The sequence below is a fragment of the Sander lucioperca genome, chromosome 17 (genome assembly GCF_008315115.2).
Source record: "Sander lucioperca isolate FBNREF2018 chromosome 17, SLUC_FBN_1.2, whole genome shotgun sequence".
NCBI classification, from domain to species: Eukaryota; Metazoa; Chordata; class Actinopteri; order Perciformes; family Percidae; genus Sander; species Sander lucioperca.
In genome coordinates this window covers 8,251,320-8,277,099 of record NC_050189.1, presented here as the reverse complement: position 1 = coordinate 8,277,099, position 25,780 = coordinate 8,251,320, and the positions used below count along the sequence as shown (strand labels likewise).

The window sequence follows — 25,780 nt, the reverse complement described above, 5'->3', positions numbered from 1 at the left end:
TTTTAGCTACAGAGTGAGACATCTCACTTCTGTTCAGTTTTTATTGGGAGTCGCACATGTGCAGTACCTAGGTAAGCACTGCTAGCTAATCAGAAGCAGAGTATGAGGGCATGCCACGCTAGCAGCATTATAACGTGATACAAAGTGACGCTCATTTGTCACAGAAGTAAAGGCTGGACTACAATAGAGCTGTTTGGAGCAGTTTGTGAACATTGTTTTCTCTGGAAGATGGTAAGTCCCTTTGGGGTGAGCTTTGGGCTTTTTCACTTTGTTAACCTATAACGTGCACAAAAAGATATCTAACACAATAGAAAGGGAAAAAGGCAAAAGCATAATATGAGCATTTTAAGTTACTCTTCAATTTAATAGACAAATGACTCGGAAGAATCCCACCTGTGATTATTACAACATTTTATTGCAATTGATTTCATAAAATGTTTTAGTTCTGTATTTCTACTTTCATATTTTCTACATTGAAAGAAGAAAGCTCATATCAAACAGAGTGAATGAGACATTTGGGCACGGAAACCCTAAACTGTAGTTTGACATTTCCATGTTAAGCTCCGCCCAGCACATAGAGCAAAATAACTAGAAGGCAGAGTGAGGGGAAGCGGGAGAAGTGGATCATGCTTTCACCACTGTCAAACACACTGTTACCATCAGTTGTGGTGGTTGGGGGGGGGGGTGTTGTTGTTCCTGGACATTCAAAGAACTGGTCTCTGTCATTTCCTGCAGAGGTGTAGTCAACAAAGCCGGGTTTGCTGCTGCCAACGATAATGCTGCTGATCCATTCCTGGTACTGGGACACACGGGTGTAAACTCCAGGAATCATAGGTAAGCCACAGCCTCGACCATAACTCACAACCCCACTCTGGATCCACGTAGACCCTTGTTTGGTCACCAGTGGCCCCCCTGAGTCTCCCTTTGGAAAGAAATTAATGATTGTTATTAGGATAGCATTAGGTATCTTTTAGGAGAGGACCTGTCTCGAAACCATTCACCCTGCTGAAGCGTAATTCCCGTAATGCTGTTTGGTAACTGTTAGTCTGACTTTCTTGGGAATGAATATATAAAACATTATTTTAATCAATAAAGTGAAAGACTCATCGAGTTATCGGCTTCATCTCTGTGTGTTCAATCCATTAGCTCTATAACGTGTTTACCCTAGCTTAGCACAAAGATTGGAAGCAAGGGAAAACAGTTAGCCTACATCAAAAACAAAACATTTCTCAGTCCTTACTGAAAAATGCAGAGTTTGTTTGTGATTGTTGCGGGCAAAAATCCTGGATTATGCGGCACGTTTTCTTAAAAAATGAGATGGAATATGCGGGATATTTATGCAATTTTATGCGATGAAATTGTGGGAACTTGCAAAAACTGTGGTTTCATCATGGCTTCATTGCGGGGTTTGCAGCTTTTCGATGATGTTCACGTTGCGTAATTACGTCACTTCATAACGTTCCCATGGCAACAGGGGAAATGGCTGCTCTTGTGTGAAGTAAACGCAACATTTTTCAACTTGCTGCTAAGATATATGTGACTTTTTTGCAATGAAAATGCGGGGATTATGAAATCATGCAAGCCCGCATATTTTGCGCCAAAATCAGCAATTTATGCGGCGAAAGTGCGGCGTATTTGAAAAAATGCGGCCCCTGCATAAATATGCGGACTTCGGCTGATTATGCATTGAATTATGCGATCGCATAATCGCGTTTTTCTGGAGGAACTGATTTCTTGGATGTGAATTAAGGTTTGTTTATTGTAGGTGTCTTTGGCAACCAATCCACTTGATATAAAATTTGCCATGTAAACAAGTCAAAGACCAAGTACATATTCCCAGGATGCTATCCTGCTCTCCCTTGTAAAAGACATCTCAACAAGGCATTACATAACAAATAGGCTACACACGTTACCTGGCATGAATCCTTCCCTCCAGCTGGGACCCCAGCGCACATCATGTTCCCTGTAAGATCACCATAGGTGCATCTGCACTCATTGTTTCCCACTATCGGTACCTTCACCTCCTGCAGGATGTCGGAAAGTGTACCTAAACCCAGATATTTCAAAAGGTAATATTAAAATTGGTGTGCAGACAGGACAATACACATCTGTATGCATCATTGTGTGATAAAAGGGAACAGTCTGAGCTTACCATTATCCGTAACACCAAAACCAGTGACCCAGCTTTCAACCCCGGTGTTGAAAGTGCTGTTTTCTGAGGCCAAGCAGATCGGTTGTATGTAGTCCGTAAAATTCACAGGCGCCAACAGCTTCAGGAGACATATGTCGTTGTCCTGGATGTTGACGTTGGTCACTAAGCCATAAGAAGGATGGCATTTGATCATACTCGTTCCCCGTATCATTGTATTCAAGTTTGGACTCGACTGGCTTTGGAGGCCCAAATACACTACAGTTCCGAGGTCAGTTCTTGAAGACAAAGAAGTAAATGGAGTACATTTTAGTACGTTTTTCACTGTTACAGTTGAGTTTTACAGGTGTTAGTTCTTTTGGCCTTTTTTAGCCCCGTATTAATATACGGTCCGTGTCTGGTAGAGGCCGACCGATTAATCGGCCGGCCGATTTTTGGCAATTTTTAACTGCATCTATGGACTCGAGCACGAATAAAACCCTTAATTTTATTAAATTGGCTGGATGAGTTTTAAATTACAACTAAGAGTTGTTTGAATGACAGAAATGTGCTCAGATAAGATCCTAATGAGGTCAACAGGACATGTAGCTAGGCTAACAGTAGGGTCCCCAAAACACAGATAAAACACTTACAAATGAACAATGATCTAACAAACAAGGTGAACAAGAACTGACTTTAGATAGCCCTAGCCTTATGTGATTCAACAGGAGTTAGGAGGAAATAGTGTTGAGATTAATAATAACGTCACTTTCTGTGAAGCAGATTTGTATTCTCAGAAGTTTAATAAATGCTGATAAGTGCACTAAACTTTATTTTTTCATTGAAAGGTTTATTTGACAAAGTTTATTTTCTTCTTACCTGTTTAGTTTATTTTATATATTTTTCATACATTATTTATACAATATAGGCTACAGTATGTTTTTACATTATACATTTTTAAATGAAGTATAGGCTACAAGTGTAGATTGGTGAGGTGTTCAATAAATGTTTTTGTTGAGAAATTCTATGTATATTAGTGTTACATTTTATCTTTCAAATAGAGGTTTAAAAACAAGCACATATCGGCCAAATATCAGCCAAAATAAATCTGCAGCATTAATCGGCAATCAGCTGACCCTGATTTCTAAAGATCGGCATCGGCATCGGCCAGAGAAAACCCATATCGGTCGACCTCTAGTGTCTGGATACATTTTCTGGATAATCTGACAAATGTAAGAGTGGCATCAATTTTCTCATCTGAGTTTGTGTCTGTGTATTCATGTTACTCAGGGGAGACGCTATGGGTGTTGAAATGAATCATTGCATCGATGCATCGCGATGCGGACCTGGATGATTCTGCATCGATGCAATGACAGACAGTTGATTATTGCCTATGATGTTGTTTCTTGATTTTCAGTTTGCTGCTTTTTTTGTTTTTGCCTTTTGTCTGTTGTCTTGTGTGTTCAGACTCCACTACATTCAGGAAGTGTCTTCAGGAAGAGCAGATGCAATGAAAATGGGAGTTCATATATATCTGACTGCTGGAATTTGTTGATGAACACCACGTGTAGCAATATGTAAAAAATTTGAGGAGGTGGCGCATCGGGATATTGAATCGTATCAAATCGTTGACAGGACAATCATAATTGAATTGTGAGGCCAGTAAAGATTCACACCCTTAGGAGACGCACTGGTGTAGATACTTTCAAAAATGCTTGTTTTTTGAGTGGAGTTTGGATCTATCAGAGCTATGCTAAGCAGGAGAATTTTAACGCTAATAAGGCTTTTGTGTAATTGCATCATTCGTCTTTGTATGTGTATATATGTATGTATACAATATTATTGATTACAGCGTGCTGTCCCTGATAGAAATGTATGAGATAATGTCAACAACATATGAGGGAAGTAATGTTTTATCCTGTTTGAAGACGCGTGTATTGCTTGTCTATATTAACAAAAGCTAACCATAGCTAAGCATAAAGTTTTGTAAACTAAAACTGGCAACAGTGATCCCTTACTCTTTCAGGCAGTGAGCAGCTGTCAGCACCCATTGATTGTTAATTAGGGACCCTCCACAGAAGTGACTACCATCAGCCTGCAAACTGGCCTGCCAGGGCCAACTTCCTGGAGGTGCATCTTGACCTCCCACAATTCTGGTGTTGAGTACAGCCTGGCCACATACTGACAGACAGAAGAGTAGAGAGTTAAACATGAAGTAAATGCAACAAGTCTTCAACATAGCTGACAGAAGGAAATGAAAATTGAATGAACCTTTAATGATGCTTACCTGGCGGCTGTGAATGACATCCTGAAATTTAGAACACAGACAGAACTATGTCAAGCAAAACTCCTTAGGGTAAAGCAGATGATGCACAAAAGCAGATGTATTTGGGAGCACATTCGTAACTGTGGTCTACTTAATTGTAGAAGAAATCTCCACTTTAAAAACGTTGTGGAAAAACCTGAGGATCCAGTTTGTGGAAATAAAATCTTTTTTAACTGTCCTACCAGTTCATGTTAAAGTCTAGGTTCCATATTTTTCAACTGGCGTCTGCCTCATCATGTAACAAAATCTGCGCTTTGGCCAAACCCATACTCAGATCTACTTTGGATTAGATTTTCATGATGCTTGACATGCCTTGTCAAAAAACTCACTGCTCGTCATAACTCATTTTTCTCAGGAAACATAGAACACTAAGTACAGAAGGAGAAAAACATGCAAATCTGCTTAATAACTTGCTTAGGAACTTGTTGGACTCCCAGTCTGCTTTCAGGGCAGGGGGACACCAAATTTTAAGTCATTTCTGAATATTACTACAATACCCGAAAATATATTGCTGTTAATGTAACTTTACATAATACTTTGCTGTCCTTAAACGTTGATGGAAAAATCTGAGCATTATTCGGTTCTGCCCTCGGATACTCCACTTGCAGATAAAACACTTCTAAAGAATACCTTAAATAAATGTACCAATATTATCACTGTCCATGTTAACTTATCTTTGTTTAAAAAGGAGAAATAGAAAAGACGGGATCCAGTCAATATAGGGCAAAAAATGGTATTGCAACTTAAGCAGCGTGGCAAGCAACTGATTACAAGCACTCTGCTGACACTTTAGTGAATGTGGTCAATTACCTTTTACATCTACTTATGGCTGTGCAATTAATCAAAATTGTAATCAGGATTACTTTTCTGGCTCGTGATATTCATAAAACAATAATCAAGAGAAACGTTTATGTTGCACATTATGTTTTGCAAGTAAACTATTTTAACTTGGTTCTTACTTAGAAAGAATGTTTTTGTTTTTTTCAATAAATGCAACCTGTTTCAAAAGGTCAATGAGTAATCGTGTTAAATAATTGATTTCAATGATTTCAATAATGACCAAAATAATTGTGATCATGATTTTTTCCATAATTTAGCAGCCCTAACTTAAGCTATTTCTTGATTACGTTATAAAATCTGTCATTTTGTGGTCATAAGTAGATAAAATATTTTCTCTGTAATTTGAAGGGCAAAATTTAAAAACAGCTATCCAATTCCTGCTATTGTAACCCAATCACAAGTTTTTTTTTTCATTTTGGTTTTCATACAACACCTTTTCACGTTTTCTCTACAACACCTCCCTCAGAGAGTCACACACCCCCTCTCTGTAATCATCTCATCTCAAATATAGACAATTCACTTCTCTTTTTATTGCATTATAATCATCTCAACATAGACAATCAATTTCCCCCTGGGATTATTAAAGTATTTCTGATTCATACAGCAAACTATAAAAAAAAAAAAGAAAGAAGTGTTTGGATATATAAAAGGTGTTCATCACTTCGAGGAACATCGCTGAACTGCAGAGTGACTGGTTGGTTGGTGTAATGTTTTCATATTGAAATGGTTACAGGCAGGATGCCACATGGGTCCTTTCACAGATATAAAAAAACGTACTTAGGAGTAGTAAAGACCAACCAAAGTGCCCTCACATCAACTTTAGTAAAGTAGCATGATAGTCTTGTCCACCCTTAAAATGAACAAAGTAATATGATTGTTTTTAAAATATTGTTAAAAGAACCTCTTACCTCTGGATAAGAGAACGATCATCAGGGTTGAACCCCAGAGAAACTGGTAGAGAGCCATTGTAACTGTGCCTCCTTCACTTTGTCCTCTCCAATAAATCCCCAAACCTTATACTGAGCGCCACCCACAGTGTCATACCTTTTACATTAAGCTATTATCATTAGTTCTTCTCTTTCATCAACCTCCCCACATTACATAACTGTAATCTACTCAATCAATAGAGAAGCTCTGCAGGAGGCCTTTAGAAACAGCATCAAGTCAAACGTGTTTGTCCTGATGCCTGTTTGTCTGCAGCTTGCAAGTACAGCTGCACACTAAGAACTACAGAAGAATGCATTTACAATGCTATTGAGTAAGAGGTGAAATTCCATACATGACTTCTTTTTAAAGGCAAGGCAGCTTTATTTGTATAGCACATTTCAGCAACAGGGCAATTCAAAGTGCTTTACATAAAACATTAAAGGGCAGTTAAGAGCGATTAAAAAAAATTAAAAACAGATAAAATACGAGAATAAAAGTTACAGTGCAGTATAAGAAATTAAACATCAAAGAGCAGTTCAAAACAATTAAAAATATAAAAACAGGTAAAATACAAAATTTTAGGCTGCTAGTATGGGACAATGTATTTAACTTTTTCCACTATTTTTTAGGTTCAATAATTGCAACATCTTTCCAGAAGTCAACGAGTAATCGTGTTAAATTATCGTGATTTCAATATTGACCAAAATAGTCGTGATTATATATTTTTTCCATAATCAAGCAGCCCTATTGTCAACACGAGTGTTAAAATCACCAGCAATAATTACACAGTCAAAGTTAATACAGATTATAGACAGCAGTTCACTAAAGTCATCGAAGGTTCCACAGTATTTAGGTGGCCTGTAGATATTTAGAAATATAGCTTGAGGGGAGGACCTTAGCTGAAGAGCCACATATTCAAAAGAAGCAAAATTTCCATAAGATATTTGCGTACATTGGAATGAGGCAGTAAACAAAATGGCGACTCCACCTACTTTCTTATTCACTCTATTCTCACTCATAAAACTGAAGTTAGGGGGAGCTGACTCGATGAGAACAGTAGCACTGTTATTATGGTCCAACCAGGTTTCAGTTAAAAACATAAAATCAAGATTGTGCTTAATAATAAAATCATTGATTAAAAATGATTTTCCTGCCAAAGACCTGACGTTTAGTAAGGCTAGTGTTAGTGTGTTAAAAGAATGATGTCTAATTATTTGGGACAGGCTGTGGCTGACGAGGAATGGATGCTAAAATTTTGGCAGTTTGATGCCGGGGGCGAATGATGGGAGAAGGAAAGGGGGTAAATTTGGTTTCAGCATATACCAGCTGCTTCATCTGGCCAGTGAACTCCAACATGGGGCAGGGGGAAAGAGGGGAAAGGGTGAGTGGAGAGAGCGATGGCATGGGCGGGGTATAAGGATCCTCAAAGGCGTCTGGGTTGGTGAGGGTTTTGAGGGGTGTTGGACGGGTGAAGAGGGGGGTTAAGATTTCTCGTCTCTGCTCTGTGGTCTCTCAAGGTCAAATCTTTGCTCAGGTGGGGGCTGTGGTGGATCACTGCCATGCTTTATGTCTTCCTCTGGGTTAGATTCATCTTGTCTTGTGGCCTTGGCCGAGGGAGCAGAAAGTAAAGTAGGTTAGAGGTGAACAGCTTTACTCCTGGCTTGTTAAGGAAAAGTCCATCTGCTTTAAAAAGATGTTTGCGGTCCCAGAAAAAGTTAAAATTATCAATGAACTGCAGAGAATGGACAGTACATGCAGTTGAAAGCCATGTGGTCAGTGCCAACAGTCTGCTGAATCTCTCAACTCCTCTTCTGACTGGCGGTAGAGGGCCACTGATAAACACCTCCGCGTTTAGGGAGCTGACTGTGTTCAGCAGATCCATAAAATCCAGTTTCAGCAATTCATACTGTTGCTTTACAACATCATGTGACCCTATAGGCAGTATAATGTTCTTCACAGTTGAGTTTGCTGCCACGATATCCGGGATTCTTTGGCCAAGTCAGACACCATGTCTTTGGGAAAACAGAGTATTTTGGTGTTGTGGTGTTTACTGCTTTTTACATCTTTTACAGCAGAGTCACTCACAGTCAGAGTTTGAGGCCCAGTCATTAGCTTTCCCTGTAGCTTTTTACTTTTTGAATTGCTCTCGCTCCTTACCCTGCTGTGTGACAATGAGACACAATCCAGGTCATCAGATGGAGGTCCAGGGTCCTGCAGCAGTGGAGCGAATCTGTTATCCAGTTGCACACTCGGTTGTTGGGGAGGCATTTTGTTGCTAATTCTCCCTTTTGCAGCTGTCCATGGCTGTGTCCTACTACGTACAGGGGTTGAAGAGGCGCTTTGCCTGGATGATAATGCAGGCCAGCCGGTCGTATCACAAATCTCAGGGCGCTGTGCCCTGTCCGTTAGTCCCATTACTCCCATTTCCCAGGAAAATTATTTACTCTTAGTCTTTGCACCAAAAGAGTTCCAGGGAGGACTACCACTTGTTGATTTATTACCCGTTCTACAGCCCTCCTATTTCTTTGTAGTTTTGTTGGTGCTAATTAGCTGTGTGTTAGCATGTTTTTGTCTATTGTTTTGCGTCCATGGTAAAGTGGTGTCATTCCCACATGGTCCGTTCACTTCCACGTTTACTTCTAACGGGTGAATTTTGGTTTCCAGAACTGCAATTATTATTATTATTATTATTATTATTATTATTATTATTATTATTATTTTTTTTTTTTTTAGCTTGCTGACCCCGAAGGTTAAAATAAAATACAAAAAAGGAAAAAGAGTTGTTGCACGGGGCCCTTGTAATGCTAAATCCAATCACTCGCTTACATTTTTTTTCTGTGTTTTGGCAGAGGTAAATGTGACCCTGGACATCATTTAGTGATACATTACTTCCTGGTATACTGTACAAGCTGTAAATTAAGCTTAATAAAATTTCATGGAGAAATATATGGCTAGAATCACACAGCACTCATTTTTAGCAGTGCGATTTAAATTGTGCTTAATGTTAGCAGTGTAGTATTTTGTATGCTTATTTTGTGCTCCATATGACTCATGTTTTCTTTGGATGAGAAACAAACTGATCCAAGTTTAAAAATGTTCATTTCCAGTGAGCAGCAGAAGATCTGTCACCACAGTTTTTTCCACTGCTATCCAAGTTTTTTGTTTTTATTTTTTATAAACTTTTATTGCCTGTGCTTGCTTTTGCCAAACGGCAGTAAAATGTTTCTGCAAATTGTGTTTAAGACAGTGGAGTGTGTCCAGTGTTATTTTAAATTCTCACAAAATTAAACTTCACACTTAGAAGATACTGTAGTTTTCAAAATGTGTTACTAAACCAGAGGGAATCTCAGTTTTAAAACCATCCATCCGTCCATTGTCTTTAGTGTTAAGCTGCTCCATAGATTAAAGCCTTGCATAGTGTTTGTCACGACGTCGACAGGTGTGTCTTCTTTTTTTGGCTCATAGACCTCTTCTCAGGACCATGTGTGTGTAATGATTGTGTGTGTGTAATAATTGTGTGTGTGTGTGTAATGACCAACTTTCATGTTATTTTGTTGCACCTGGGACCTCTTTCACTTCTAAGGCCTGGGCAAACCAATAAGCCAGTCCCTCCAGGATTTCGCGGCCTTTTTTTGAGATTGGTCAAAATTGCGAGTCGCACCAAATCCGCGGTGATTGGTTGAATGCGCGTGAATTGGCGAGATTGCGACATCGTGAAATCCTGGAGGGACTGATAAAAGGTGACTCTTCTGCATCGAGTTCTATTGTTTTTTGCAAATTACTTTTAGATACAGTCCACATTGGTAAATAGAAGCAATCTTATTTTTCTTCCTATAACAACATTACACCGACATAAAAGAACATACAATTATAATTATTTGGCGGGTTTTATACACGCATCAATAGGCAAGGTAATTAAAAAGAAAGACTCCTGTTAAACAAAACAAGTGTGTAAAACAAACTTAGTTAATTAACTTTGTTAATATTATCAATGCTTGGTCCCACACAGTCAACAGTTCTAATCTTTGATGGACAGAGAGCTGGGAAGTCTAAAACAGAGGAAGCTATCATAGCTTATCAGCTGTGTTGCACTATTAACTTTTTTAAACCTCCTTTATCGGAGTTAAATCTGCGGAAAATTCCGCAGAATCCGTGTGGCCCTGCTTCCAAGTTGACTTCCCAGCCACCAGTGCCCAGCCCCATATATTTTGCGTGGACGAGTGAATTTCTCTTTGCCACTTGACCATTTTTATTAACAGACTCTGGTAACCTCAGGTATTTTGTCCCAGCTTTAGCTTGAGCCAGAATTACTTATAATTGTGAAAGAAAAGCAATTGTCATGTTGCCTAAAGACAAGGCACTAATTCCCTTGAAGGATCTGGATTTTAACTGAATTTCCAACAAAACCAAAGGTCACAAGAAATTCTTTAAAACCCGTCGGAGCAGAAAACTCATGATGGTTAAGCCTGTGATATGCCTTGTATTGTGTCACCTTGTGAAAGGCGGATAATGCCAACTATTTACTGTACAAATAGTGTTTGTAATAGCGTTTACAAGTTTGCTCTGTTTCCCTCTCCACCTGTAACTTAACACACCCACATATCGTTGCTGTCGGGCAGAAACATGTTGCTCCATAATTTTTATATATTGTCATAAATCAATGCTATTGGTCACCCTTTATGTTTGTCTGTTGGTTTCTACAAATATTTGACAAACAATGACAAGGTGATTTCATCTGACTTTATCTGAGTGAAATAGCTCAATAAAATGTTTTCAAATTAGTTTTTTTTTTTTTCATTTCCTGAAAAACAGTGGCAGCGACGATATCTTCTAAACATAATTCAAACACAACGAGTAAGCGCTAGATGATGCAGGGTTTTTCCTGGCTCAGAATGGGCCTTTGGGGGGAGACGTTTTAAGTGGGGGGTGTGGGGGTCCTCCCCCATGAAGTTTTGAGCATCAAAGACTTTATTTCCTGCATTCTGATACATTTGTATGCACGAATTTATGGTGTTATGTCAAGGAAAACACAAAATTCAGGAGCCAGTTGGCAATTCAAAACAAAATTATAATGGAATATAATGCCGTAAGAGGGCTTTCGCATCCGGGACCTGTGTCTGGATCCGAAGACTTTTAACCCCAAAGTCCAGTTTGTTTAATTATTATGAACAGGACTTGACAGTAACTTTTTTCCCAAGGAGCATATTTTGCTCCTAAGTTGAAAAATGTAGGAGTGACTTATTTAATACCCCTATATATAGGACTATGTCCTATAGACTCTTTGTCTTTGTCTGGAGAAAATAAACAGTGGATGCAACAAAATTTCCTCCAACTAAATGAAGATAAGACTGAAATAATTCTCTTTGGCAATAAAAAAAGAAGACTGGCACTTAGTACTTACCTTGACTCTCGAGGACTAAAAACGAGTACCAAAGTCAAGAATCTTGACGCAATAATTGATGAAGACCTACATTTTGGTCATCACATTAAAGCGGTAACTAAGTTATCTTTCTGGCATCTAAAAAACATAGCGAGAATCAGAAACTTTGTTTCCAAACATGATCTAGAAAAGATCATTCACACTTTTATTACTTGTAGGGTAGACTACTGCAATACGCTTCTTACTAATGCTCCTAATAAGACCATAAAACAGCTGCAACTCATCCAAAATGCCACTGCGAGAATACTCACAAACACCAAGAGGAGAGAGCACATTACCCCAATTCTCAAATCCCTGTACTGGCTTCTGGTTAAATTTAGAATCGATTTTCAAGGCCTTACTTATTGCCTTCAAGTCTTTAAATGGTCTAGGCCCTAAATATATTGCTGACATGTTTATTGACTATGAGCCTGGTAGGTCTCTCAGATCAGCAGCTACTGGTCAGTTGGTGGTGCCCAGAGTTCTTTCCAAGAGTGGTGAAACGGCCTTTAGCCATTATGTTACCCACTGCTGGAATCAGCTTCCGCTGGATCTAAGGCAAGCACCAACTAAAACCATTTTTAAATCCAAGTTGAAGACTGTTCTCTTCTCCAGAGCTTTCAATTAGTCTCGTTTGATGGTATTTTAATTACTTTACTATTTGTTTTTAAACTATATTATGCCTTTATAAAATGTGTCTGTCTTCTCATGAATCTCAATTGTATATTTTTGTTGTTGTTTCTGCCTGTAAAGCACTTTGAATGATCTCTGTGTATGAGAAAGTGCTCTATAAATAAATTTGATAATGATGATGTTATCAATATAAGTAATATATTAAGTATTAGTCAATGATTACCAAATTGATTTGTAAAACTTTAAGAAAGTGCCTGTAAACCATCAACAAACACTGTTTAGATGGCTATTAACCATATATTAAAGATGGTTAGTATAAAGTGGTGCCAAAAAACCCCTTTCTCAGCTTATTCTCTACGGCAGAAATGAGACATGAGAAATATGATGCCAGCTTAGCTACTGCTGCTGCTTTTTACACAAAACTAAATTAGAATGAATTGATCTTTACGGTGTCAGTGCATGATGGAGTGAGTGCAAGACATCTAGTGTTTGCTGGTTGTTTGACTTATGTTCAGAAGATATGTGGATGTGTTTAGTTACACGTGCAGAGGGAGACGGAGCATACTTGGCAGACACATCCTTATCCAGTCCAGTAAATATTTTACATTGTCTGTCAAAAGATGACAAATGACAAGGCTTATCATAGACTTAACCACCATGAGTTTTCTGGTCTGACTGGTTTTAAAGAATTTCTTGTGACCTTTGGTTTTGTTGTTAGGAGATGGCATGAGAACATCTGAAAAAATTCAATTGTGCGAGTCTCTCGCTCCAATGCCTGAGAGTTGGCAGACCTGTATCAGCATTACATGGTATTAAATAACTATTTGAATCATATGAAAACAAAAGATTATGACATCTTTTAACTTTCATATTATGTGTCAGACACCGGACATAATGTAAAACCCTTTCATTTATGTGTGCAACAATACACTTAAAATTGATTAACTATCAATTTACCATTTATGAGTGATGGTTATTATACAGTTTAACTGAGTTTATTGTGTTTAAACTACTCATTTTCTATGAAAGGGTTTTACATTATGTCCGTTGTCTGACACATAATATGAAAGTCTAAAGATGACATAATCTCTTGTTTTCATGTGATAATCTAGTTGTTATTCAATACCATGTAATGCTGATATACCGGTCTGCCAACTGTCAAGCATTGATCGCGTGATTTACTCGTTTCAGACACTCTCACGCCATTTTCTCACACCGAGAGAAATAAACGTGTGTGACGCGTGAGTGATAACTGCTGAGAAATCTGAAACCTGTGTGGAAATGATATGACAGCAGGATACACGATATGATCCATATGATCATATTTAAAACATCACACAGTAAGTGATAATCAGCCCGTACTAGTCTTTATGATTAAAGCTATAGTGCGTAGTTTCTGTCGCCCCCATGGGGAATTCTAAGTAATGACACTGTTGTTGCATTCACATGACACAAGCCTTCCGTGATCGCGCACCGCCCCTCCTCCACACAGTTTCTTGTAGCCACGGAGGACACAGAGGATTAAAAAAACATGATGGACTCTTCAGAAGAGGTAATAATCTTCACTCGAGTTTCTGCGTGCGGAAGTCGGCGGACGACACCATGTTCTAAACGCAGCCATACTGAGAAATACAGAGAGAGTTGTGTGGAGCTGATAGTCTTAATTAGCTTTGTATCAACTCATTTGGCAACGGCTTGAATGTAATGGACGTTCATTTATATAGAACAGAATAAAATAAAGGTCGCATCCAGAGCATTACGGAGTTAAAAAAAATGTCATAACTATGTGTGAATGAAACAAAAGAAAGGAGCCAAATCAGCAGTTGCAGCAGAGAAGAAGGTGCAGGTGTGTCTGTCCCCCCTCTCTGCCTGAAGCTGAAGCTGAAGCTGCAAGGTGTGTTTGCGGCCACAGGAGGGCTGAACTCCAGAGAGATCCTTCTGGAAAACATTCCAGAAGGATGTTACGCACTAAAGCTTTAAGTATTTGTTTTTCTTTTTTTAGTTTTCAGCAGCAGCTGAGCTTGCTTTAATCAACATGTTATCAATAATGCATCATGTTTCAGATGTCCATCCTCAGAATCAGCAGCTGTCTGTTCTTTCTCTGCACAGAGCGTTTGTCATCTCTTTAGCTCCACAAGTCAATGGCGACTTGCTGCTTTGTGCACACAAGAGGAAACTGCGGGCTCTGTTTTTGTGAACCCAGCAGCGTGTCCAGATCGCTGTCAGGTGTGCTCTGCCAAGTGTGTTGGGATCGTGCCAAATGCATTTTTTTGTAATTTCATGGTGACGCTCCCTTGGCACACTTGTGGCACATTTGGGCATATGGTGCGATCAGAAAGAAAGGTCCTAAGGGAGTTATTACCCAAGAGAGGTTTTAAGTGATCCATAATTTTTCGTAGAGTTGTGTGAACTGTTTTCAATGTGTCAGTCTCCAAAACACCTTTTGATGTGCAGAAGGAGCTGTGCAGAATAATTATTCGAAACATGTTTGATATGCACAAAAGCACTGAGGGTTCTGTTATTTTGCTAGTAAAATGCACTTTAAAGATACCAAATTACAATTAATTTTCATATGATGATGATAAAACAGTATTTAAAAATACCCTTACATTCTACCCTTGTCCTCACTGGTGGTTTGCACACTTTCTTACCCACAGATACTGAAAGTAAAGCAAAAAATATGCAAATATCACATGAGCATTTTCGTAAAAATAAACCAAAAAATACCCAGCATGCATGCAACATTTTGATATGCAAAAAACGGACTTAGTCCTGAGAATGAAAACGATTATGCACGAAGTCATTTAGCAGCTTTTTGAGCGCGTATTAGCCACTTTGCCCGTTTTCTCCACGTTGTCCACACAGATTTAGTTTATCCGACACGTTTGTATGACATTGAACCTGCTATTCATTCTTGAGTCCTCAGCAGTAGCCAGCAGCTCTTTGGCGCTTCACACACATAAAGTAGGTTGCTACTCTTATGATAACAACTGAATACAAAAGGAGGAATTGGTTGTGTACACCAAGCAGCAAACTTATTGCTAAAATAGTCAAATACTAATGGTGTGGAGGTTCACAATTGTGATGGACACAAACTTGGCAGCAGGTGCAGTGAGTTGACAGCTCTCCTTTGTTCGCCAGCAAGATACCGAAACCAGACCAGCAGTACAAACAAAAAATACAACAGAAATGGGACAAAGGTGGTTGTTGTATTGCTCTGTTGGGTGGGATCAGTATGTAGAATAAAGTTGTTGCAGAGATTTGTGAAGTAATGAGGATGGCACCGGTTACGGCCATCAAACATTGCACGCCATTTAATGGCTTAGGCCGCGTGAGCGTGTCAGCTGCGTGGCGTGTCCATTTTTATTTTGGCTCCCGTGTTAACAGGTTAGAGCTTGCAAACTGCCTGCGTGACACGCACGTCTCAGGTGCGGCTCAAGCCACGCCGAAAACGCGTGCATGCTAGAAATAGAACCAACGCTTATTTTTCACGCGACACGCAAGCATGTTGGAAGCGTTTCCAGGCAAAATAGAATAGGAAATTATGTTTAAATGTCCTTTTGACACAAATACATATTAATAAAGGACATTTTGATGTTTGAAAGTCTCTAGGTTTTGACATAAATGCAGATATAAATGTAAAATAAAAAAAAATGTAGCACCTGTCTATACTGTAGCCTATTTTGCCGTCAATACTGCCGACGTTATCTTTGCTGTAATCAAATCAGTATATATTTATGTTTAATATGAAGTATACTACTGCAATGGGAAACATACATGTGTACAGACAAGGAAGCAGCAGCGCCGCGTCATACATGTTTCTGGTGTGCAAAGACAGAAAAATCCACACAGCCGCCACGTAGCGGACACGCAACAGAAGCGCCAACCTCACGCCACTCATCCAGTCTGTCGCCGGCCTTATTTTCTGTGCAGATGCAGAGTATAACTGCGTGTCACACCCGAGTTCCGACATACTGTAATCACTTTAATTGGTGGAGTGGCATGCACATAGAGCTCTGGGAAATTTAACAAATATGTTTCACGTAGACTATGTTCTGTATGTTATACAATCCCTAACTAGAAGACCCATCCAAATGTGCAGCAGATTTAATTTGCTTTTGTGTTTATTGAAAAATTATGTAAATAAGATTGCCTAATTCTAACCCTCCAATTCCAAGCCTTCTAAAAGCAGCAGGTCATGTATGTTATTTGTCTGCACTCTTATGAGTGAGGCTGTAATTGTCAAATAAAGTTGAATCCATTTATTTAATCTTACATAACAAGCATCAGGGTATTGCATAATAACCACATTAACTTTTGTGCCATTGCGCACATTAAACTGATTAGTCATGATTTATTGTTCTATGAAGTTTCTTAGGTAATGAAGTGTAAATCATTCGGAGTGTTTAAGAGGGTCCAAATCATAAAACAATTTAAACCGTTACTGCCAATCTTTATCCAAAAGTGCTGGTTTCTAGAGCAATAGCCACACGCGTCACCTTCTTGTATTTAGTCTGACAGAGTCTGGCAAAAGTAACACCTGGGGCACCAGATTTTTATGCCTGCGCACCAGCGACACCCGTGGCCAGCAGAGCTGGGTACCCACTTTAATACTTTTTGGGCATCGACCGAATTGCCTCCTTAGTATTGAGTATCGAAAAATGCCTCGTCATTCAATACCCAATTTCAATACCTAAGGAACAAATCTCATCAGCGTCAGTGAGCCAATAAGCATGCAGCATGCTTCTACCAAGATCTAATAATGTTTGTGATTGGTTTGAACGATACCCAGCCCTAGTGGCCAGAGGCATTTTGTTTCCGGCTTGTCTGTCCATCTGTCCCATTCTCGGGAACTTCATATCTTAGGAACGCCTTAAGGGAATTTCTTCAAATTTGGCACGTCGTCCACTTGGACTCGAGGATGATGATTAGAAGTTGGTGGTAAAGTACAAGGTCACTCTGACCTCACATAACACGTTTTTGTCCATAACTCAGCTATTCGTATGCTAATTATTATGAAATTTAACACACGTCTAGTAGGATAAAATGATAGTGATGACATTTTATACCCCAAAGGTCAAAGAGTTGACCAACAAGACGATGTGGAGAATTTAGTGTCAAAGTAAAAAGCAAAAGTTGCTATTTTATGGGCATAAATCATGTGTGTGTATCATCACATACATTTTTAAGTCAAGATTACACTCAAGATCGCATTGAAAAGTTTTGATTAGCGTCCTTATACTGCTTCCTTCAGATATCGTTGAGTGTAAGGTCGGTGTCAATGAAGAAAGGATGAATAAAAGTGTCCTAGAGTACCAAGATGGACAACTACGGTAAAGGGCAAGGCAAAGCAGAGTGGAAAAGTAGAGGCATGTTGATGGTAAGAATAGATTGACATGTGGAGGTTGTCAGTGGTGAGGAGAGGTTGATTGTTGCATAATATGCAGCGAACGGACTGGTTGTAATGACACTGATTAACTGATGCAATCACATGAAACCTTCTCATCCCTTTTAATCAGATGGACAGGGAGGAATATTGATTGTAGGTGAGCAATGAATAGGGCAGGTCTCCTCTGTGTGCGTGCATGTGTGAGAGATAGTTGGAGTCAAAGTGAAGTGGACTATGGTGTGTAATTGATTCAAGAACTGAATCCTTCTTTCTCATATTTTAACCTTAGTTATTTCTGTCGTACTCACAGTGACGGTAACAAAGGTCAGTTACATCCACTCAACGTCCAGCTGCATTTATTATGAAGCTCAGTCTTTGACTGATGACACATGATGACACATGTGACAAGTTATCCTGGCTAATGTCCAAGTCTGACTCAAGAATTATAATCACCAAGCTGTCACGCAGCTCGTGTTCCTAAACACACTGCTGTGAAAAACCAGGTCAGCCTATTAAAGGTCCCATGGCAAGAAAATTTCACTTTATGAGTTTTTTTTTAACATTAATATGAGTTCCCCCATCCTGCCTATGGTCCCCCAGTGGCTAGAAATGGCAATAGAGTAGTAAATAGTAAACCAAGCTCTGGGTATCCTGCTCTGCCTTTGAGAAAATGAAAGCTCAGATGGGCCGATCTGGAATCTCCTCCTTATGAGGACATAAGGAGCAAGGTTACCTCCCCTTTCTCTGCTTTGCCCGCCCAGAGAATTTGGCCCACCCATGAGAGAGAGAGAGAGACATCATGGCTTGAAAACAAGCGACGCATGACAGTTGGTCAAGGCCAATCAATCCCAACGGAGGGGGCCACAACAAGTCCAGATTAGGGTTAGTAAACACAAACCAAAACATAAATAAGAAAAATAATTTTGGTATCTGAAACTGAATAAAACCAAAATACTTAAGAAAAAAAATCATTCATAACATTACTTGATAAAACAGGAATGTCAGATCTTTTGGTATGAGTCCAGACGTCTACTCTTGGAATGGTGCTACAGTGAAGTTCATTATGGATATAGTAAATAGTACAAGTGTGATTGAGCACTAAAGCTGTAGCTCTACAATAATTGGTTCCTAGACAATGAATCCCAATGATTTTGGAGATCTTGACTTATCTCTTACGCCAGCATGAGGTTGACATTTGGACATTTGTTTTGAAGGAAATATCTCAACAGCTATTGCTACTGCAATGACATTTGGTACAGTCATTCATACATTCCTCAGGATGAATTGTATTAACTTACATATAGCACCATGACCAGGACAAATTTTTAATTTGTCCAAGACTTTATATCTTTGTCTTTCAACTTTGTGTTTAGTGCTTATTAGCAAATGTAAGCATGGTAACATGCTAAATTAAGATTGTAAACATTATACCTGCTGAACATTAGCATAGTGTCGTTGGGCCTCATTCACCAAAAATGTATTCATTATTATGGATAATTGTTTGGTGGGATTAGTCATGAAAACTTGCTCTTCCCTCAACAAGGTGATCATATTTGAATGCTTTTCTATAAATTTGCAATGGTTGTTTTGCTTCCCATAGTAACAAAGACTTCAAGCCAAGCATTGTAATTGCATACTGAGTTACACAATTTTCCTAAAACCTTTTGGCAAAGCAGGCACCATACGACCGTCATCATGGCTAAACAGGCAGCCAAGTTTTTAACACATTTCCCAGTTTTTGAATAGTCTGTACCTTTGGCAGACATCAGCCCCCGGTGCTGATGGATCACAGTCACTGCCAATTTCCATATTTCTCTCCCTCCACTTTGACTCAGAACAGCATCATCGTGATAGACTCATTTTTTTGAAATGCAAATGTTCTCTTTGGTGTTCTGTAAAAGAGGAAATCATGAATGATTTGAGCGATTGCAAAACTTTTGTTGCTCTTTAGAGGTTTTGGGCTGTAATGGGTACAAAACTGGCGAGGTAGTGCAAGCTAAGTGTGCAAGACAACATGAGATATTTTGGGGAAAAAAGCTGAATACAAATGTCCAGAGACATTAAAGAATCAACCTGGACCACCCTCTCTTTTATCACACTGCTAGACTATTTGGGACACTTAATGGAACTGAACTATCATTAAAGAAATGTTTCACCTGTGTCTTCTATGACAACTCAAAATGTCTACAATGAAAAAAAGTCTACACGCCATTGCAAGCCAAGAGTGTATGGCTGCAGCCTGGAGCGTCCCGTCTCATGCCGTCCCGCCTGGAGCCGTCCCCGAGCTTCTGCTTTTCAAAATAAAAGCTCGCGCCCGAGCTTCTGCTTTTCAAAATAAAAGCTCGCGCCCGGGCTTCTGCTCGTGCCCGAGCTTCTGCTCGTGCCCGAGCTTCTGCTTTTCAAAATAAAAGCTTGCGCCCGGGCTTCTGCTTTTCAAAATAAAAGCTCGCGTCTGGAGCGTCCCGTGTCGTGCCATCCCGTCTCATGCCATCCACCAGGCGGGACGGCATGAGACGGGACGCTCCAGGCCGCAGCCATACCCGACTCGCCTGGTGCGGGCCTACTTTTCAAAATAAAAGCTCGCGTCTGGAATAAAATACTTTAAAGCAGCCTGGTGCGTCCCGTCTCATGCCGTCCAAAGTAAAAGCTTGCGTCGACTATCATGCTAATGAATAAAATACTTGATATATTTGGTGTTTTTTTAACTAAACAGTAACGGCAATCATACAAATGAATAAAAAATACTTTAAAAAATATATGTCTACAAGATAAATGCAGACTATCATACTGATGAATAAAATACTTAAAAATATATGACCATAAAATAAATGCAGATTATAGGCAAACTAAAACATTCCTTCTATGGCTGCAACCTGGAGCCTCCCATCTCATGCTGTTTTATGTTCTAGTACTTAAAGACAATAAACAATGACTATTAGACAAGAGTAGCGGGAGGACACAATTTGTGCTAAAGAATAATGATTTAATCATCTAGATTAGGTCAGGAGAATGGGGTCTGGATAGGGGCTTGTTGATGGAAGGGGCGCAGACAGGAAGATGTGAGGGGGTAAGGCCATCTCTACTTTGGGCAGCTCCCTTGTGTGACAATGGGCTGAGACATTTTGTTTTCCTTAGTCTGGAGTAAATGAAAACAGCTTTGTTAGCAACATTTAATAAAAAAATAAATAAATAAATAAAAAAAAAGCTCAAAAATAGCCACAAGAAATTGTGGCGATGACCGACCCCGACAAATTACATTTTGAGTCTTTAAAGTCCTGCAAGGTACTTCAGGGAGAGGGCATTGTAAAAGGAGAAAACCCTAGGAGAAATTGGTATTCAAAACAGGTCAGAGTCATTGTGCTGTTGTTCCTGTGAATGCATTGTGAGGTCATTAAAACACAGAATGTGCCAGTGGCTCACATTCAAAATATCTTGTATAAAAACTCCTTTTTTTCATCCATCACCATTTGAAAAATGCACAAACATGCCAGTAAGTTACAGCAATTATTTCAACAAAATACATTTTTTCAAAAGCTACGGTAGGTCATCACTTGCTGCCGATATCTCAAAAGCGTAGTTTCTTTTACTGTAATTATTAAGCATTTAACTGTTGAATACCTTTGTTATTACACTTATATATCTTGAGGTATGTTTTTCTCATTGTATCATTTTTGATCGAAAGGAAAGTTACAATAAAAAACATGAGCAGATTCAATACAAACTATATATCATGTTTTAAAGGTCCCATGGCATGAAAATGTCACTTTATGAGGTTTTTTAACATTAATATGAGTTCCCCCAGCCTGTCTATGGTCCCCAGTGGCTAGAAATGGTGATAGGTGTAAACCGAGCCCTGGGTATCCTGCTCTGCCTTTGAGAAAATGAAAGCTCAGATGGGCCGATCTGGAATCTTGCTCCTTATGAGGTCAAAACAAGCGAGGTTACCTCCCCTTTCTCTGCTTTGCCCACCCAGAGAATTTGGCCAACCCATGAGAAAGAGAGACATCATGGCTTTCAAATGAGCAAAGTAGCAGTTGGTCAATCTAATTAAATGTAATCTAATTAAAGTAAGGTACTGGACTAATACAGTGCAGTGTTCCTCTCTGGTCATGAGGCAGCTTTTTTGGGTAAACATCTCGCCCAACAAAACAAAATATAGTGCAAATATTGAATAGGTTTTGTGATGCATTAGATAAAAAAGAACTAGCCCTTTAACACTCCAGTGGAGGAACTGTAGTGCAAACTCTGGCAAAATGTTCAGATGGAAGATGGGAGGGATGAGTAAGGCGTTCACAGATCCCTTCTGTTTGGCCCCATTGAGACAGAGGGAGAGGAGATTGGATGAGTCTGAGGAAGTCAGGTTACTTATCAGCCCATTCTACTCCAAAGGAGCGGTGCTGTAAAAGATGCAAAATCCCCTATGGGAAACCTAACCCAGACACCCTGCTGCCAGCTGTCATTCTTTTGCTCCAGGTTAAAATCCTGCTGTTTGTTGGCAGAAATGGCTGCAGAATCCAGGGTGGGGATCTTCACAATATATCCCCCACAGCTCACCCCGCCTTCCTCTTCCAACGTAACCTGTCGGTATAGAACAAAAGCATACTCGCATTTTGCTATCATATAGTATGTCAATTTGTTTCAGGCAGTCTTTTTGTCAAAAAGTGACAATTCAAACAGCCATCCAGTTTCAAAGCACATTATATATAGTATACATACCCGGCATGCAGCTCTTGTATGGACAATAGCACTGGGAGCAGTTCAGCACTGAGTACATTGTCCGGAATTCTTTTTGGTATTTGGAGGAGAACCTGCTCCAATTAGTCACACCTGTATTACAAAATTTTAGGATTATCAAATTTAACACTATGTTTGATGTGATAAATATGCTGAAACCTTTAAAGTTGGCAACTATCAAAGCATAATTTTTTACTTACTGTCAAGCCACAGAAAGTGAGCTCTTTCCCGGAAGTTTTCATCTGTGACTATGTCTCTGAACGAAGAACAGACAAGGGCCAAGGTCATCAGTGCCTTATCACCATCCTGGAGGACCACCTCAAGCAATATGTCTTTGAGACAAGATCTTGTAATCTGCAAAGCATATCGTAGACGAATGTGAAAATAATTTCTATAGTATTTTGTTTGTAAGCGTTGTAAGTTCAGAAACATTGATGTTATTTTATGTCTCATGCTATGGTAGTTTCTTTCTGACCTCCAGAATCCCCATTTCCTTGGTCAGGTCAACAGGTTCCTGAATGAACACATTTAACACTTATTTTGAGAATTCATTATGTAGACAGTTTGTAGTATTTTGACAGTATGTATGTATGTATGTATGTATACAAGGCATCAAGTTTACTTCATTCACACAAACCGACTGTTCAGGATGGATTGTCCTGGGCCTCTTTACCTCCTCCTTATCTGCTTTTATCTGTACACAGACAACAATTATTTAACCATCACAGGGTGCAAATAAATATTTAAAAGTCAGTACAAAGTATGCATATGAAGTGGGAGGTTTGGATCCAAAATGAATCAAATCATGTAATAAATAACCCTTAGCATGCAGGTCACAACTTAACAACTAATGACTATCAAAATGTGATTCTTACGATGGGATCTTCATTTTTCCTTTTCTGTGCCAACCTTTAACACAGAAACAGATTCTTAAATTACATGTTAGAGATTAAGAAGAATAGTAATTTGATCTATATGTATAATTTTGGCTTTGTTACACATTTTTATGTTACAGTTGTACATGTGATAATGAAATCAGACACACCTGACAACTGAATGACCAGACAGGAGCAACAGGCACCACCATGTCCTGATTGTGTCCATGTCAGCCTAGAAATACAATATTTCAAACAATGAAGTCACATTTTACAAAAACAGTGCACTGTAATATGTCTGTAGACTTTCTGGGCACTTACAGTTGTGAAGTCAAAATCTGCCCCCAGCACAATGTAAAGAGCATACTGTAATAAAACAGAAAACTTATTGGTCAGTACTAGTCTAGACTAGAAAAAACATTCCCCTGGTATTTAAATAAAATAAGAGATCTACAGCTAATATGTTGTCAGGTAAATTATATTTCACACCATTAAGTGACCACATTACTGATTCTGTTAGCAAAAACATTTGAGGACAACACACAATACCATTAACATGAAGATCCCACAGGCATTGCCATCTTTCTGTCTTGGGAGACCCTGAAAATCAGAAATACAGTAAGACAGTGTACAACATTCAGCACAGCTCATTCATGGAAAAAAAACAATACCTAGAAACCCATTTACTTTGAGGTCCTTGCTGTAGATCACAGTCCATTCTCCTGGAATAATCCACTGCGCAAGATCACTGCAATTAAAGTACTAATCAGCATTTTAAGTTCCAAAAGTCCTAAAACAGACCAAACTAAATAGGTTGGGGCTATTGCAGTAGTCAGGTGTATACTTTATTTCTAGCCCAGCAAATTCCATATTTGACATTAAAGAGTCAGTTTTGAAATTGTATACGTAAACCCTTAATACTGCAATATTCCCAAGTACTTGAGGGTCATTAAAAACCCAAGGTAGCCTGACCATTGCCACCCCAGAAAGCAGTCATTCAAGGATTGGTAATGACCAGGCTGAGAACAAGAGTTTAGTAAATGGAACTGTAAATGTGGTAAGGAACATACCACAGCAGCATGGTTATTGAACAACTTCATGTGGTCAGGAACAGACCAAAAGCACCTAGAATAACTTTAACAACTTTTAATCCAAAACGGATGGATTGAACGTCTGAACTTTATGCCATTGAAACCTGCAAATCTGAATGTATCGTTGATCGCCAAAGCCAACTGAGGCTTCCGGATGCTTATGGAATAAGGAGTCTAGGAAAAGAATGTGTCTCTCTCTCAGCTTCAAAACCTGTACACATATATTTTTAGGAATTTTAACGTAAACAAATGTAATACAATTTCTCAAATTAAAGATAAAATAGGTTTCTACAAAGGATAAATTAGTTTATAATAGTAAATCACTGCAAAAGTAATGGTAATAATAAAACTGCAGACGCACACAGAGCATGTAGTGTCCTGGTTTCCAAATAGGTATGAGGACAAAATCCTTGTTTGCCAAATCATTCTGAAAGACAAATCATGAAGAAATAGAAAAGCAGAACAGATCTGAACCTTTATTTTTTTAAACAATATAACTATATATATATATATATATCTTATTATAATAATAATAATAATAATAATAATAATAATATTTACGGGGAAAGACGAGGTATCTGGACAATGTGGTGGTAGCCATGTTGGTACAACATAGCAATCCACTGCATACACATCCTTTTGCTGATGACACATGATTTGAAATTCAACTAAGTTGGATAGACAACAAAATTTATCATTGTATGCTGTATATCTCAAAATAAGTAATTTACCTGTGACTGTGCAATTTGGGTGATCATCTGAAAACAGCAATTTGCTATCTGTATGGAGCATAAAATAAACAAAATATAAACACAAGGCAAAAACAGTGTGCTATACCCAAATAACTTGTTAAAGTTGTTGCTTACTGTGGCCTCCAACTCCCGTGCCAAGCCCAGAGTCAAAAAGTCTCTGCGTTGCAAGGTAACTTGCTGCACTTTGGTAAACTGGGTTCGTATAATTGTTTCATCTGGATTTCTTTTGGGGTCCAAGACATATTTCAGCTAGAAAACACACACACACACACACACACACACACACACACACACACACACACACACACACACACACACATAAATTAAGAGTACCAACTTTGTGTATGTACAGTATGAAATCAAACCTACCATATTTTTTTGTGGTGGACTAGGTTTCAAACCCCAGCATGATCTCTGCGGCTGTATGTCACACAGGAAAGTTTCCCTGTCGGGAGTTGTTCCTACAGGTTAAAGATGTAAAAAGAGATTATTTTTCAAGCCTAACAAATGATTAACCCCAATATCTGAAATCTGTTTAAATGAGTCCTACCAGCAAGATTTCTTGTGGGTTCCAATGAAGTCTGAGTGCCCATTGAAGTCTGTGGAGCTAAACATAGCAATCAACAGTAGATCAAATACATCCTGGACTGGATTGTGACACTACAT

General features: G+C 39.0%; 1 protein-coding gene, 1 long non-coding RNA gene and 1 pseudogene across 2 annotated transcripts; 1 reads left to right on the top strand and 2 right to left on the bottom strand.

The window, feature by feature from the left end:
* Positions 1–393: 393 nt before the first annotated feature.
* Positions 394–6,451, bottom strand: LOC116053393 (serine protease 27-like). Its single transcript, XM_031304503.2, has 6 exons — positions 6,203–6,451; positions 4,416–4,436; positions 4,147–4,309; positions 2,153–2,427; positions 1,914–2,047; positions 394–922 (listed from the first exon to the last, which is right to left on the bottom strand). The coding sequence occupies exons 1-6, from the start codon at positions 6,258–6,260 to the stop codon at positions 557–559; spliced, it is 1,017 nt and encodes a 338-aa protein (XP_031160363.2). The 5' UTR covers positions 6,261–6,451; the 3' UTR covers positions 394–556.
* Positions 2,882–20,958, top strand: LOC116053394. Its single transcript, XR_004105819.2, has 3 exons — positions 2,882–2,892; positions 19,432–19,437; positions 20,868–20,958. It is a non-coding gene; the product is annotated as an uncharacterized LOC116053394 (long non-coding RNA).
* A 955-nt stretch (positions 20,959–21,913) lies between these two features.
* The window catches only part of LOC116053406, a 4,525-nt pseudogene continuing 658 nt past the window's right edge, over positions 21,914–25,780 (bottom strand).